Source organism: Solanum tuberosum, unplaced genomic scaffold (genome assembly GCF_000226075.1).
Source record: "Solanum tuberosum cultivar DM 1-3 516 R44 unplaced genomic scaffold, SolTub_3.0 scf00008, whole genome shotgun sequence".
NCBI lineage: Eukaryota > Viridiplantae > Streptophyta > Magnoliopsida > Solanales > Solanaceae > Solanum > Solanum tuberosum.
The window spans coordinates 1820646-1834925 of NW_006238934.1; the positions used below are offsets into that span (position 1 = coordinate 1820646).

The following is a 14280-nucleotide window of genomic DNA, read 5'->3' on the forward strand; positions in this document are numbered from 1 at the left end:
GCTCTCTTGGAATCGATGTTCCCTTTTCTTGCTCAAATGTGTAAAAACATTTATAAACTCTTAGGGAATACTTAGTTCCCTTATAACTTTTGAGAAATGAAATCAACTCATTACTCTTTGCTTAACTTGAAAACTTGAGTCTTAAAACGAAGTTAAAACATTGTTAAAAACTCTTGAAAACTTTAAAAAACTTTGCTTTGACTTGCTTCTCAACTTGAAGACTTGACTCTTAACTTCTTTGACTTTGATCTTAACTTTCCTTGAATTGGATTATGGATTCAAGGTTTATGATCTCATGTTTATGGATGGTTTTCATGATGTTTTAGATGTACCCTTTAGAGTGTTGGAATCAACTAGAAATCATAGGTACATCGCTTAGGAACAAGTACGAAAAGATGGGGGAAGAATGGGGTGCACTGGCGTCCTTGGCGCTCTGAGAGGCGTTCAGAGAACATGTTGGGGCACGCTGGCTGGCGCGGCGCCCCAAGGCCAAAGCTTCAGACACTGCTTTGGGGCGCACTGGCTGGCGCGGCGCCCCACCCTTTTTACCCAAAAAAATTCTGACTTTTCTCCTTCGTTTTTCATCTCTAAACCCTCCAATCTTCCCTAGTTCTTTCCCCAAACACTTAGGGTCATTAGTACTCTCAACTTACAACAGATCTAACTCGAAAATCCACCCGGAAACACGAATCAAATCAACAAGAAACTTCAACAACACAACCAATCAAGAACTTAACGATGCCCTTTAAGAACTTCACTTTTTAACATGTGAACAACCCAAAATTGCTGAATTGAAACAAGTTGGTGTGTGGGTGAACTAACCCATCACTAAAAGATCTCATATACCTTGTAGGGATCACCCCCGACGAATTCCACTCGAACCGCTTGGATGATCTTGGCGAATTCTTGACTTTTTCTCCCGTTCTTTCTTCCTTTCTCCCTTCTCCAAGCCTTAAGAGTATTCTAATTTTTCAAAACTGAATTAAGTTCTGTTTTTACCCCAATAAACCCCTAAAAATGAATTAGAAAATTAATTAGAGAAAAGACTAGTTTGCCCTTCCTTAAATCCGGATTTGGACTTTCCTCAATCCAACAACCCAACTTCCGAAAGGCATAACTCACTCATACGATATCGAAATAGCGCAAACTCGGCGGCGTTGGAAAGATCTTCCCAAGGGCTTTCCAACCATATCAAGAACTACTCCTAACTCATCCTGAGCTAGGAGTTATGGTCATTTGAAAATGACCAAAACTCACTTTTCTAACTTAGACAAATTTTCCAGATTTTTTCTTGTTCTTTCCAAAAATAAGTATTTTCAGATTTTAAACTTTCTAGTCGTTTCTAGGTGCAAGATGTTACATAATCTTTTAGTTTATGTGTCCAATCAGTCATTATATTGGTTCTAGAAACGAAAATGTTTATATGTTTCATTTGATACAACTGCAATTGCTATACCAGTGGTGCAAACTTATTGGAAGGGGTCATATGCATCGACATACGGAGTCATACTATAGGAACTATCCTGTTAGAAAAAACAAAACTGTGAACTTGTTGACACCTAGTTTATGTTAAAAAATTGTTCTCTAACTTGCTTTTATATAATTTGTTCACATTCTCCATTGTGTTCAACCTTGACAAGTTCTATATGTGCCATGTGGGCACAATTTCTTGAGTATTCTGCGGTGTGCTTCACTGAATAAGTCAATTTTGGTTCAAGTTGTTGCCTCTTAGAGTTATATTTGCAGTAAGATTTCATTCTTGATATAGTTTCAGAAAAGAATTTCATTCTTGATACTTAAAGATGTTATGGGTTCCGTTCCCTTGCTTTCTTGTCATCTCTTCATCATACTAACAATGCCAGTTGTGGGCACTGCACAGGTCTGTTAGGAACTCTGGCACCATGCGTGCTCTATGGAAGCAATGCGGAGAGAATTGGGTCTTCTCCTGGAAGTTTTACTAATCACTGCTTGCCTTACACTGGTCTATTCCTGATTGGACAGTCCTTTTTCGGCTGGAACTGCATGGCACCCTGGTTTTCATATCCCAACCGTACAGCTATCCGGCAGAGGTTTAATCTTGAGGTTGGCTGTCTCCTTGTTTTTTTTTTTCTTTTTATCCTTTCAAGTGCTTTATCTATGTCATTTGTGTGACCTAAAATTTCGCAGTTGTTTCAGTGCATGTTAATATTTTATATGGATGTTTCTGTCCCCTTTGTGAGGCTTGTGATATTGAACTTACCTTTCTACATTCTTCGCATGAAGATAAATGTTCAATAACAAGATACTTAATGGATGTTTCTGTCCCCTCAGTGACTCATTCTTATCACATAGGACACTACGAGCCACCATTTCATCCACTCCCAGATATAATATGTGACATCCTCGTCGTTCTCCCCATTTCCTTAGATTATAGACCCAAGATCTTGAAGTTTTCTATGTTGGGATGACTTTCGTATCAATCCTCATTTCCCCATCCACCTCCTGTGATGCGACACTGAACTTGCACTTGTTGTACCCTGTTCCAGTCCTGTTCAGCCTGAAGTCATTAGACTCTAGGGTCTGTTTACAAATCTCCTGTCTATCGTTAACTCCGCCGCATGTCTCGTCGATCAATTCTATCTCGTCCACAAATAACTCTATGGATCCTCACTGACCATGTCATTCTATAATGGCTCATCTAAACCATGATTGTTCTCTCTAGTCATTTACTGCACATACATTTTGGTTAACATCATCCAGCTTTTGTTAGATCCTGCAGTTTCCACATCATTTCATGTATTTTTTTGGATAAATGGTACCTAGGAGAGCTCTTGCTATCATTTCTTATTCTACAACGAATGTTTGGAAACACGTTCTAAGAGTTATTTCCTTTGCAGGGTAACTGTGAGGCAGTCACCAGTTCATGTGGGTGCCATGGGGGCTTTGTTGAGGATGAGGAACGCCGCGAGCATTGTGAGTCGACTTGTGACTTCTTAACTCATATCTTCTGCCACCCTTGTGCTCTTTGCCAGGAAGGTCGTGAACTTCGTCGTAGGCTTCCTCATCCTGGATTCAACGCCAAACCAGTCGGATTTATGATGCCTCCTGGGGACCAGACCATGGGTCGCTAATAGTAATCGCTATGCCATTGACTCCATAACATTTGCTACTTGATTTTATTTGTTACAATGTTCTCTAATATTATACTTGGAATTTTTTCCTTAATTACTGGAAAATTTACTTGTAAAACTTGACTGTGTAGGTTATAATATATACTAATGTATACATACATATAAAAGAGATGGATTTGCAATTTGTATGAAATCAGGATTAATCATACAAGAAATCTGTTGATGAATCTGATTTTGTGTATATATAGTAAACGAGATTATTTAACATTTTCTTCTTTAATTGGTTGATCCTAGTTTTCAATGGTCTTTATTTCAACTTCATCGACCTCAAGATCACACCGAATACGTAATAATTATCAATTATTTATCAAAACACACCTCAAAGCTTACTAGATCAGATGTTTAAATACAATCACAAAAATGGTGTGACAACTTAAGTTTGCTCATAAAATTATGTCTACATAACAACTGACTCATTGATATCGATATGTGTTTTGATAAATAGTTAGTAACGATTCAAATACAAAACTCGGTAAAAAATAATGTCTCATATAAGTGCTTTTGACCATACATTATCACAAGTAAAAAAAAGTGTTTTTCCCCTATTTTTTTTACCAGTCGTTGATATGTCAATTTGTGCTGTCTAGATAGTCCAAATTGATTTATTTTAAACATTTAAATGTAACACAATTGATTGGTCAATTATTCTAATTCCCAATCCAACCTACTCAGACTTGGATAAGTTAGACATGTTACACTTATATGTAAGTTGTTTTTTAATAAATCATTGACATCCTTACCCATAACTGTCCAAAAATATCATATTGCATGTGAGTCCATTCAGAGATTCATGTTCACATTTGGTGAATAATAGTAATAATTATAATAATAATTTCTAACTTTGGTTCTTTGGGATGTAGATGACCCGGGGTTCGGGGTCGATCTCCCTCAATGCATTCTGAGCTGAGTATGTCGCACAGGATTTACCCAGTGCGATTTATATTTTTGGTGTAATTTGCAGGCTATTAAACAGTGAAAGATTTTACCCAATGCACATAAAATACTCATTCGAAAAATAGAAATTGTAGCGACCGTGAGATATAATAGAGTTACCAAAAAGTAATATCTAAAACTTTTTATTTCACCAATCAAGATTCTCACTGGAACCTGTGTGCATGTGGGATTTTATCATCTTATTTGGTCGGCATTTAATCAGTGAAGAAGAATTTTTGCAGTAATAATAAGTACAAAAATTAATTTGGGTTACTATGAATATTGACAAACTATACTCTGACATTAATTAATTTAATTTAAATTTTGTTGCTCCAAGATTTGTCATTGAACACGAATAAGTATTTTAAATTTCTGTTTTTGTCTGACCAAAGTATGTCTCAACAATACAAAATTGAAGAGTTATATATATCAACAATACAAAAAAAAAATGGTATACTATCACGTCATCTAAAGCATATCTATAAATTATACAAATGAGTTTCTTCGTAATCATAAAAATAAAATTAGTTACCTTATACAATAGGTAAGAATGCATTACTATATACGTCCAGAGGCGAATTCAGATAGGATTGAGAGGTTCAAATCTCCTTTGATGAAAAATTATATTATTATTATAATTAAATTATTATTTATGCATATCTATTAGATGTTGAATCTATTTAATTTCCCCCCTCATTAATTAGGAAGAACTCCGATCCTTTCTTCTCCTTATAATGAATTGTGTATTATTAAACTGTAAAAGATAATGACTTGTCACGACACTATATTATTTCAAATAAGTTTTTACTATGTTGGATGTCAATATTGTGCTATTTGCCTAACAATTCCACCATAGTGTGGGCAATGAAAGCATTGGAAGAATTTTTTTTTAGAATATATAGATGATCTCCCACTCTATATCTATTTGAAAAAAAATTAATACAAAACAAAAGAGGACACATCGTAGAGCCCGTTTGGATTGACTTAAAAAAAATAGCTTTTAAATCAAAAATAAAAATTTAAACTGAAATGACTTTTAAGTCAAAAAATAAAAAGTAGGGGAGACCTACTTTTGGTTTTTGACTTATTTTAAGTCATTTTAAACCTTGCCAAATACTTTCTAACTTATTTTAAGTTATTTTTTATATTTGTCAAATACTTTTAGAATTCAAAAACTAATTTAAAAGTAAATTTGACTAACTTTTAAATCAATCCAAACACCCTCGTAGTTATAAATGAGAAGGGTCCCAGAAAAAGGATGGCTGGGAAATTGGCCAATATAAATTGAGTAATTATTTAATGACAGTTGGAAGAAGAAAAAAACAAACTAGATTGATTCTTGAGTACGAGTTATCTTTGTTAGGGAATACTTACCCTTCAATGTTGGATTTCTCCACGCGAATTCAAATAAATCGAGTGCGAAAAAAAAAGAAAAACTAATGTCAAGTCATACTATGATGTGAAAGGACCTTCAATATTTTAGCTACTACAAGACTCATTCTATAACCGACACTTAATTAAAAAGAAAAATAAAACAAAAAGTTGTCCTTTGCTCAATGTCAGCCGTTTGGTTAGCGAACAAAGTTATTCCGAGTTTAAAGTTTAAGCTAATAATTCCAAAATTTATCTCTCCCGTCTTCTACGTGGAATAAAATACATGATTTTCTATCTACATATTTTAGTTATATGGAACTACAAACTAATAACTAAACACTATACGTAGTGTGTGCTGAATTATTTACATAACAATTAAAATGCTACCAAACATGAAACTATGTTGATTTTAATACTCGAATCGTTCACTTACTAACCAACAACCAAAGTATATCAAGTGACATTCTTTTTAACAATTGTGTGATAAAGAGATGATATCCGAGATAAATTATTGGATTATTTTAACAAAGAAATAAACATTTCTAGTAGTGGTAACTATTAATAGGGAAATTTTATCCATTAAGGACATTAAAAGAGGAAAATTCTTTTCTTTAGCAGCCAATAATACTAAAGAAGTACTAAAATCTACCAATAAATATGCATTTCTTTTGGTGGTTGTCACACTAAACAACACGTATTCACACTTTACCAAACCTCTACTCAAACTCTCATGTAGTCTTTTGACAAAAAGATAACTTCAAAAAGAAACTAGTCACCTCATTACAAAGACAATCCACCAAACCAAAATCAAGAAAAGGATTTCATATATTTATTTATTTTCCCCACTAAATATCTCTAATCTTGCACTCAATGGACTATAGTATATGAAAGGAAAAGGAGAAAATTACATTACTAAATCTTAAAGCTTATTTGGTACATATATATTATGAATAAAATTAATGAATTTATGAACAAAACAAAAAAGATGCCACTTTTTCCTTGTCCACGCCCAATCAGAGTAGTTATTGTGTCTGTTCCGCCTTGATGGTGGCCCCATATGTGGGATTGTTGGGCTCTTATGGGTGCATTAACTCGAAAAGTCAAGTCTTTTTTAGTCTTGCATTTAGACCAACTCCATGCCATTGCCATTGCGACCACCAGTGAAGCTACTTTCGGATGATGAAGGGGAAAGTGTGATCAAACCATTTAAGTCAGAAACACTATCTTGCAAACTCATTAGAAGATGTGATGTGCTAAAACTCATAGAAGGTCTAGTTCTTGGGACAATTGGGATTTCAGATTCACCTTCCAGCATTTGAACTACACCTCTCATTGTTGGTCTAGCCGTAGGGTCGGGATGTGAACAAGCTAGCCCAATCATTAGAACCCTTCTCATTTCTTGTTCATCAAACTCACCACAAAGTCTTGAATCAGCTGCATTTAGTAAATTCCCTTCTCTATGCACCCCCCATACCCATTCAACCAAGTTGCTATTCACTCTAACTTTCTCAACTTTAGTTGTTTCCCTCTCAATTGGCCTCCTTCCACAAGCCACTTCAAGAACCACTGCTCCATAGCTGAAAACATCAGTTTTTTCGGTTGCCCTTCCGGTTAACAAGTACTCTGGAGCCAAGTAGCCCATTGTCCCAGCTGCTACCGTTGCATCGGGGGACTTGTCATGCTCAACTTGCCTTGCTAATCCAAAATCTCCTAATCTTGCATTGAACCCTTCATCCAACATGATGTTACTACTCTTAATGTCCCTATGAATCACCTGGTTTTCGCATTCTTGATGCAAATATGCCAAGGAAGAAGCAACACCTATCAAAATTTTTCGCCTATGTGACCATGAAAGAACCATTCTTGATTCAAATAACACCTTATCAAGACTCCCATTAGACATAAGATCGTAAACCAACAAAATTTCACCTTTCTCATGGCACCATCCTTGAAGCCTAACAAGATTTCTATGCCTAAGGGTTCCAATTATAGATAATTCAGATAAGAACTCTGCTTTCCCTTGTCCATTATGACTACATCTCTTGACTGCCACAATGCCACCAGTATCCGATAAAATGCCCTTGTAAACAGTCCCAAATGCACCACGGCCTATAATTCTCGTTGGAATGAAACCTTTCGTGGCCAATTTAAGCTCTTTATAGCTGAACTCCTTAGGCATTTTGATGATATCAGATGCCACAATCTCAGAATTTTTAACTCTCTTGAACCTTTTGGAGTATAACCAAATAAGTACCAATGTAGCAAATGCAAGAAAAAATGCACCAGCAGTCACCACACCAACAACAGCTCCAGGACCTTGTTTACAAAAATTGCTATGACATTTCCTACTTCTCTTTTCTTGTAATACACCTGGTGTACTACTATTAGACTCTGATGGAGCCATAGAAGGTGGTGGCAACGCGACAGAATCTGCCGTTGGGTTCATCAAACTAGTCGTTGGCGGTGGTGGTGGAGCCACCACCTCCCCCGAGTTTGGAGTTGCATCAAATGATGAACTGAAACTCCACCACACAATATTATGAATCTCAGTACTCCCTTGAGTTGAACCAGAAAACCCCACAAACATGAAATCATTTACATACTCAGCAAGATTGATGTTAACTGATAAAAATGATTCTTTTGGCTTGAGATTAGTATATGACACAAATATATCCATCTCTCCATTAGAACCAGAATATTCAATCCAACAATTAATCAAATCACCACTCTTGAGATCAATATCAATGGAATCCAAATTACCAATTTCAGTTGAAATCATTGAATTTAGATCCAAACCAACATGATTTCCATTAATATCTTTGAATTCAACATCCATAAGGGTGTCAAATTCCACAGCAATTGTACCAATTTGTGTCCCTTTAGCATCCAAGATTCCCATATACCCTCCAGCATCACCTACTAACTCATCACCCGGCGTAAGCACAAAAGCAAGACCACCACCAATTGACGATGGGTTCAAATTAGTAACTGAAAATGTAAAGAATGTCGAGAAACTCGCCGGAAAATCAAACCCCGGTTGCCGGAATCTTACTGGTTTTGAATACAGAACTTTTCCGGCACCGGAATTTGGTACAGCAAGATCACCTGTCAACCTTACAGTGTTGTTACTCAAGTGTGCATCACCAAGAAGCTTTAAACTACTCAGTGTTAAATTTTCAAAATCGAAATCAGTTTTACCAAATGTTGAACTAATACTACAGAAACAGAACAATAAGATGAACCATACAAGAAAGTCCCTGAATTTTTTTTCAAGATTTGATGTCATTGCTAGATTCTAGCAAAACCCATCAGAGAATGAAGATCAAATTGTATAAAAGGTAAGATTTTTCACACCAAATCACAAGAATTTGGTGAAGATACAAAAAGGGTAGGCTATTTTTTTGGGCTTAGAAACAGTGAAAATGCAAAAAAGTAGAAAACTGACACAGTAGAGTGAGGATTAAGGAGAGAACAACACTACAACATGATGCCTTTTACAGAAGGAAATTTCTTCAAGAATTGATTTAGCAAAACCCCATTACACAATGAAAATCAAATTGCACAAAGATTTGATTTTTAGCTATTTTTTGAGCTTAGAAACAGTGAAAATGCAAGAAAGTAGACAAGAGAGAACAACACTACAACAGGATGACTTTTACAGGAATGTTGCTGGAAAGTTCTTCAAGAATTGACTTCATTGCTAGATTTTAGCAAAACCCCATTGCACAATGAAGATCAAATTGCACAAAGATTTGATTTTTAGCTTTTTTTTTAGCTTAGAAAATAGTGAAATTTTTTGAAGAAAGCTGGAAACAGGGGGAGAAGAGTGAGGATTATGGGGGTGAAGAAGAGGGGTGTGAATGAAGCAGAGAATCCAAAGGAAACACGTATTTATTGGGTACAACGGTAGAAAACTTTCTATGATAATAAAGTAAAGATACCTTTTGCTATTCTCTTTTAACTAGAAGAGGTCCCAATCATGTTTTGTTTTGTACTGAAGTGTGATTAAGAGGATAATATATACTAATGATTGTAGGGAAGGAGAAGACTTAACACAAGAATTTTGAATTCGAGCTCTGATATGATGTACTTTTTAAATAATAAGCTTTACACGATATAAATTTTAAGTAATTGAGAGCATAGACAAAGACAGATTCAAGATGTTCGCTTTATGGAATCGTATTAGAGTTGAAATTTTTAGTAAAGAGGATTTGAAATATAAAAAAGAGATCAAAGAAAGTTCAACATCTATTCTCAGCTCTACTAGCTCCATGTTTATGGGTTCAATCTTAGAGATTTTTAGTATTGAACTCTATATTTTTTTTTTTCTAGTTTTAATGTTATGAGTTTATATATATTGTTTATTGCAACTTTTCTTAATTTCTTACACGTAAAAATTATACTCCACCTCAAAAGTACTTAATTAGATGAATGTAATATCTCTAAAACTGCATTAGCCTAGAATTGAGGGTAATTTATATTAATAATGACGTTGTAGGTGACTCATCTTGAACATTTGACATTTATTGTTTTGTCGACAATAAAATTAAGTTCAATAAGTTTTTGACTTTTTATCACGTCTCATAATGCACCATCAAATTTAATTTGTTATTTTTTTTATTCTTAATAACATGATTTATAATTACATAAATATACATAAAAAAATTTTAAAATTTATGTTTAATCAAATAAGTAGAGTCTAATGAATTGAAATATAAAGAATACTATTTGTTTAGCTTTTTGATAAAATAATGGAAAATATAGAATCAAGAGATAAATAAGTTTCGTAGTTGCCTTTGCTATTCTCCCAAGAAACCCAAAGTAATGAAATAACATGTATTCCAAACGGATCTCCATAAAAGGTGGGCTAAGATATACAATGGATAATGTTACCAACTTTTAATTATAAACCACGGTTTGATTTAACTGACTCTCAAAATTTTAACGATATTACATAAATTAATATGAAAATAATACTTTTTTTTTATTGAAAAGTTCATTGAGATGTGAGAAAGTTCTCTAGGAAGATGCTTGTAGTGAAAATTGGAACAAGAAAAGAAGCTAGAAAAGCAAACAAAAAAGGGAAAAAAATGCACCACATGACTGAATCTTGTAGAATATAGTTTTTTTTTAATTGATTATTGATAAATTATGATTTTAAACATTATAATATCTGACTGAGCACATTTAAAATTTAAACATCAAAAGAAAAAGACTTCAAACTCAAATCGACTATAATGATTTTATTATCTCTATTTCTTTGACTATGGATACGTGGAATTATGAAAATTTTATTGCAAGTATTGTCGTAGAGAGCATGCTAGATAATATTCTTTTTTTCCACCAGTTAAAATGCTTTGAATTCTTGTTGTTACTTGGTCGCTATTAAATTTATAGTTTAACTATTTTTTATTTAATTATTTACTATTTGAAACTTACTTATGTGACTAATTCAGATTCACACATCCACGTAGTCTGTCAAATGAGGAAGTGCTTCCTATTGGGGTGGGCATTCAGTTCTTCGGTTCGGTTTTATTAAATTTCAATTCGGTTCCTCGATTTTTGGTTTTAGAAAAATGTTCGCCGTAGATTAAATCAAACTAATTCGGTTCGGTTTTTTCTACTTCGATTTGGTTTAGTTCAGTGTTTCTAAATCGTTTTTTTGATGCGTATGAAAAATAAAATAGGACTAAATCAAAGTATAAGATACTTAAATTTAAAAGTATGTTAACGAATGATGTGCTTCGCCATGGAACACTTATTGTGCTAACTAAAAGCCTATTTTTATCTTTGTCAAGAACATTGTGCCTCCAACTACTTCTCAAGAAAAACAAGGACGAAGATGGGTTCCTTTACATAACGTACATTGATAAAAATATGTTTTGGTTCCTCTTGAGAATTAATATTTGAAGTTAACTATTGAATTGTACATTTGTTGCTACTTTGATTTGTTCATTAATCATTTAATTGTTAGTTGACTTTTAATTTTTAGTTTAGTGAATTTTATTTTTATTTTAAAAAAAAAAAAGTTCGGTTCTTCGGTGAACCGAAATTCTGAGACCCTTACACCAAACACCGAACCGAAGAACTGAACTTTTGAAAAAAAATAACACCAACACCAAACCGAAGAACCAAATTAGTTCCTAATAGTTCTTATTATGCCCACGCCTACTGTTCCTATAGTTCTTATTATTCTCAAAATTTGAACTCAAGACCTCTAATTAAAAAGGGAAAAATTTCATTCATCTCATCACAACCGCGTGAAAGTATAATTAATTCATTATACGTTAATTAACAAATCCAAATTGAGTTTATATGGATGTTATTCTAACCTCCGTACTAAAGGTTTGCGCCTATTCTATTATAAAATTAAAAAGTATAATTAATTAATTATACGTTAATTAACAAATCCAAATTAAGTTTATATGGATGTTATTCTAACCTCCGTACTAAAGGTTTGCGCCAATTCTATTATAAGATTAAAAAGTATAATTAATTCATTATACGTTAATTAACAAACCCAAATTGAGTTTATATGGATGTTATTCTAACCTCCGTACTAAAGGTTTGCGCCTATTCTATTATAAAATTAAAAATAATTAAGAAACAAGACTAAAAGAGAAATAACAACCACTTCAATAATTAAATTAGAAGAACAACAACCTTGACAAGACAACACAAATAATAATTTAGCTAATAATGGGGAGAAAACTACGTAATGTTTTGGTTGGTATGATATATAGTTGATGATATAATATTTGTTCATACTAACTACGTATACAATCAAGAATCAACCAAACCGAAATGAGTTGTGATACGTAAATCCCTTCATTCTTAATCAAAAGCTTTTGATCGGTTTGAGCCTATGAAAAAGGAATTTTTTTATTGAAAGCGTCGCTACAGAAATGAGCACTGTAAGTATCAAATATCAGGCGAAACCAAAAAAAAAACAACTACAATCTACTAAGATTGGTGTTTGCTAACAATACTATGTTAATTAGTTTGTTTTCTTACTTACTCTACACATGCTCCTTTTTATAGTTTTATATTTTAAATATTTTTAATAACCATTGTTAGAGCATGATTTTATCAAATTAAAGAGAGCAAATAATATAGAAAATGGAATAATAAACCGGAGAAAAGAGTTGGATATTAGTTAATATGTCTAAGATCCCTTATCATGTGCAATTTCCCATTAATTAATTGTTTAAACATAATTGATTCTAATACACATGCAGTCGTTTTACACTTCATCATATTATAGTATTTGATAAATAAATATGATGCTTAATGTCATTGACTAAATTTAAAGAGTTTTTAGCATGATTGAGTCTGTCATAATTAGAGTCAGATCTCTCATATTGATTTAATCTCTTCATGGTTAGATGATCATAATGATGTATATTATGACTCTCATATATTTGTTCATAATAATATAAAGATTTTAATGATAGCAAATTAATCATTGTGCAAGGTAATCGTTAGCTTATTCTCCATCCATCTCAAATTATGAGTCATTTTCTTTATGAGGAATTTAAAAAAAGAAGAAGATCAGTTTACATGTATTTGTATCTAAAATATAATATTTCTTCATTAAATATTTACTTATAGATGAAAAATAAGTAACTAATTGTATCTTGAACTTCTAAAGTGATTAAGTGACATATAATTTGAGATAATTATTTTTAAAATCATGACAAAAATCATTACTATTATTTTTGACAATTTTACGTAAAGAATTTAATAAGCATTAATGGAACTAATTAATTCAGATTCTTATATTCTTAGCTTTTCTCGTATAATATCATTAATTTTACAAGCTTGTCATCTACTAGCTAATGGTACGATGAATTGTTGGAATATTAATTAGGTGGATTCTAATATCATGTTGTGTAAAAATAATAGAAGATGGAGATAAACATGAAATACTCTTATATCATTGAAAAAGCTTTATTTTTAAAATCGTTACATAGTCATAATTTTTCGATAACAGGATTCATAATATAAAAAAACTCTAAATTAAATGCAATAAGAAGTCAATGATTCGTATGTATAGTACAATTTTTCGAAATTAAATACTCCTTGGATAAGTAGATAGTTCCACTAATATAACAACATAATTACAAGAGAGACTTTTATAGGTTAGATTTGACAAGAAACACTTCTAATTAAACTCACATTTAATAAATGATTTTACACGCACTATGAACTTAGCCGTAATTACATAAAATCATACCTAAATAAGTTAAGAAACCACATACCTAAAATAATTAAATTAAGGAGATAAATGAATCTAGACACTTAACATTAAAAGTACTCTACTATTTCCCACATGAACTCATCATCGCTTGCTATTCCTCTCAGAATCTTGTTTTTCACTCAGTATTCAATATCATTTTTAAGTTCCGAAAAATATTTAAATTTGCATTGAAAATCTTACATTAAGAATATAACAATGTTCTCCAATAAATACAACTTCATGTTTTAAGTTTTAGCTTATGAGTACTAACTAATGGTGTCAATTGGACCAAACATTAGAACTAATTTTATGCTGAGAAGGGGACCATAAGTTAAAAATGGGTTGACAAATAAAAAGTGGAGGCCCAATCAATATTGTTACATTCTTTTTGTTTGTCTAATGGTGAACAATATATATATGTACCAACAAAATATGAAACTAACTGGAAAAGTGAAGGAAAGACAATATTTTTAACATTACTTTCACAATGAGAGAAAAGATAAAAGTTGTTTCTTTTCCAAAAAAATGTATAAAAGTAAAGAAACTGTGTCCATTAACATTATT

General features: G+C 32.6%; 2 protein-coding genes across 2 annotated transcripts in view; one reads left to right on the forward strand and one right to left on the reverse strand.

Annotated features, from left to right (window-relative positions):
* Nucleotides 1-3279, forward strand: part of LOC102579025 (cell number regulator 8-like) — a 5663-nt gene extending 2384 nt beyond the window's left edge. The window contains exons 2-3 of the mRNA XM_006339000.2: nucleotides 1880-2082; nucleotides 2877-3279. Coding sequence (XP_006339062.1) covers nucleotides 1880-2082; nucleotides 2877-3110 — 437 coding nt within the window. The 3' untranslated portion in view covers nucleotides 3111-3279. The remainder of the gene's footprint in view (nucleotides 1-1879; nucleotides 2083-2876) is intronic.
* A 3083-nt stretch (nucleotides 3280-6362) lies between these two features.
* On the reverse strand, nucleotides 6363-9435 carry LOC102579352 (L-type lectin-domain containing receptor kinase VIII.1-like). Its single transcript, XM_006339001.2, has one exon. The coding sequence runs from the start codon at nucleotides 8761-8763 to the stop codon at nucleotides 6601-6603; it is 2163 nt and encodes a 720-aa protein (XP_006339063.1). The 5' UTR covers nucleotides 8764-9435; the 3' UTR covers nucleotides 6363-6600.
* Nucleotides 9436-14280: the final 4845 nt, after the last annotated feature.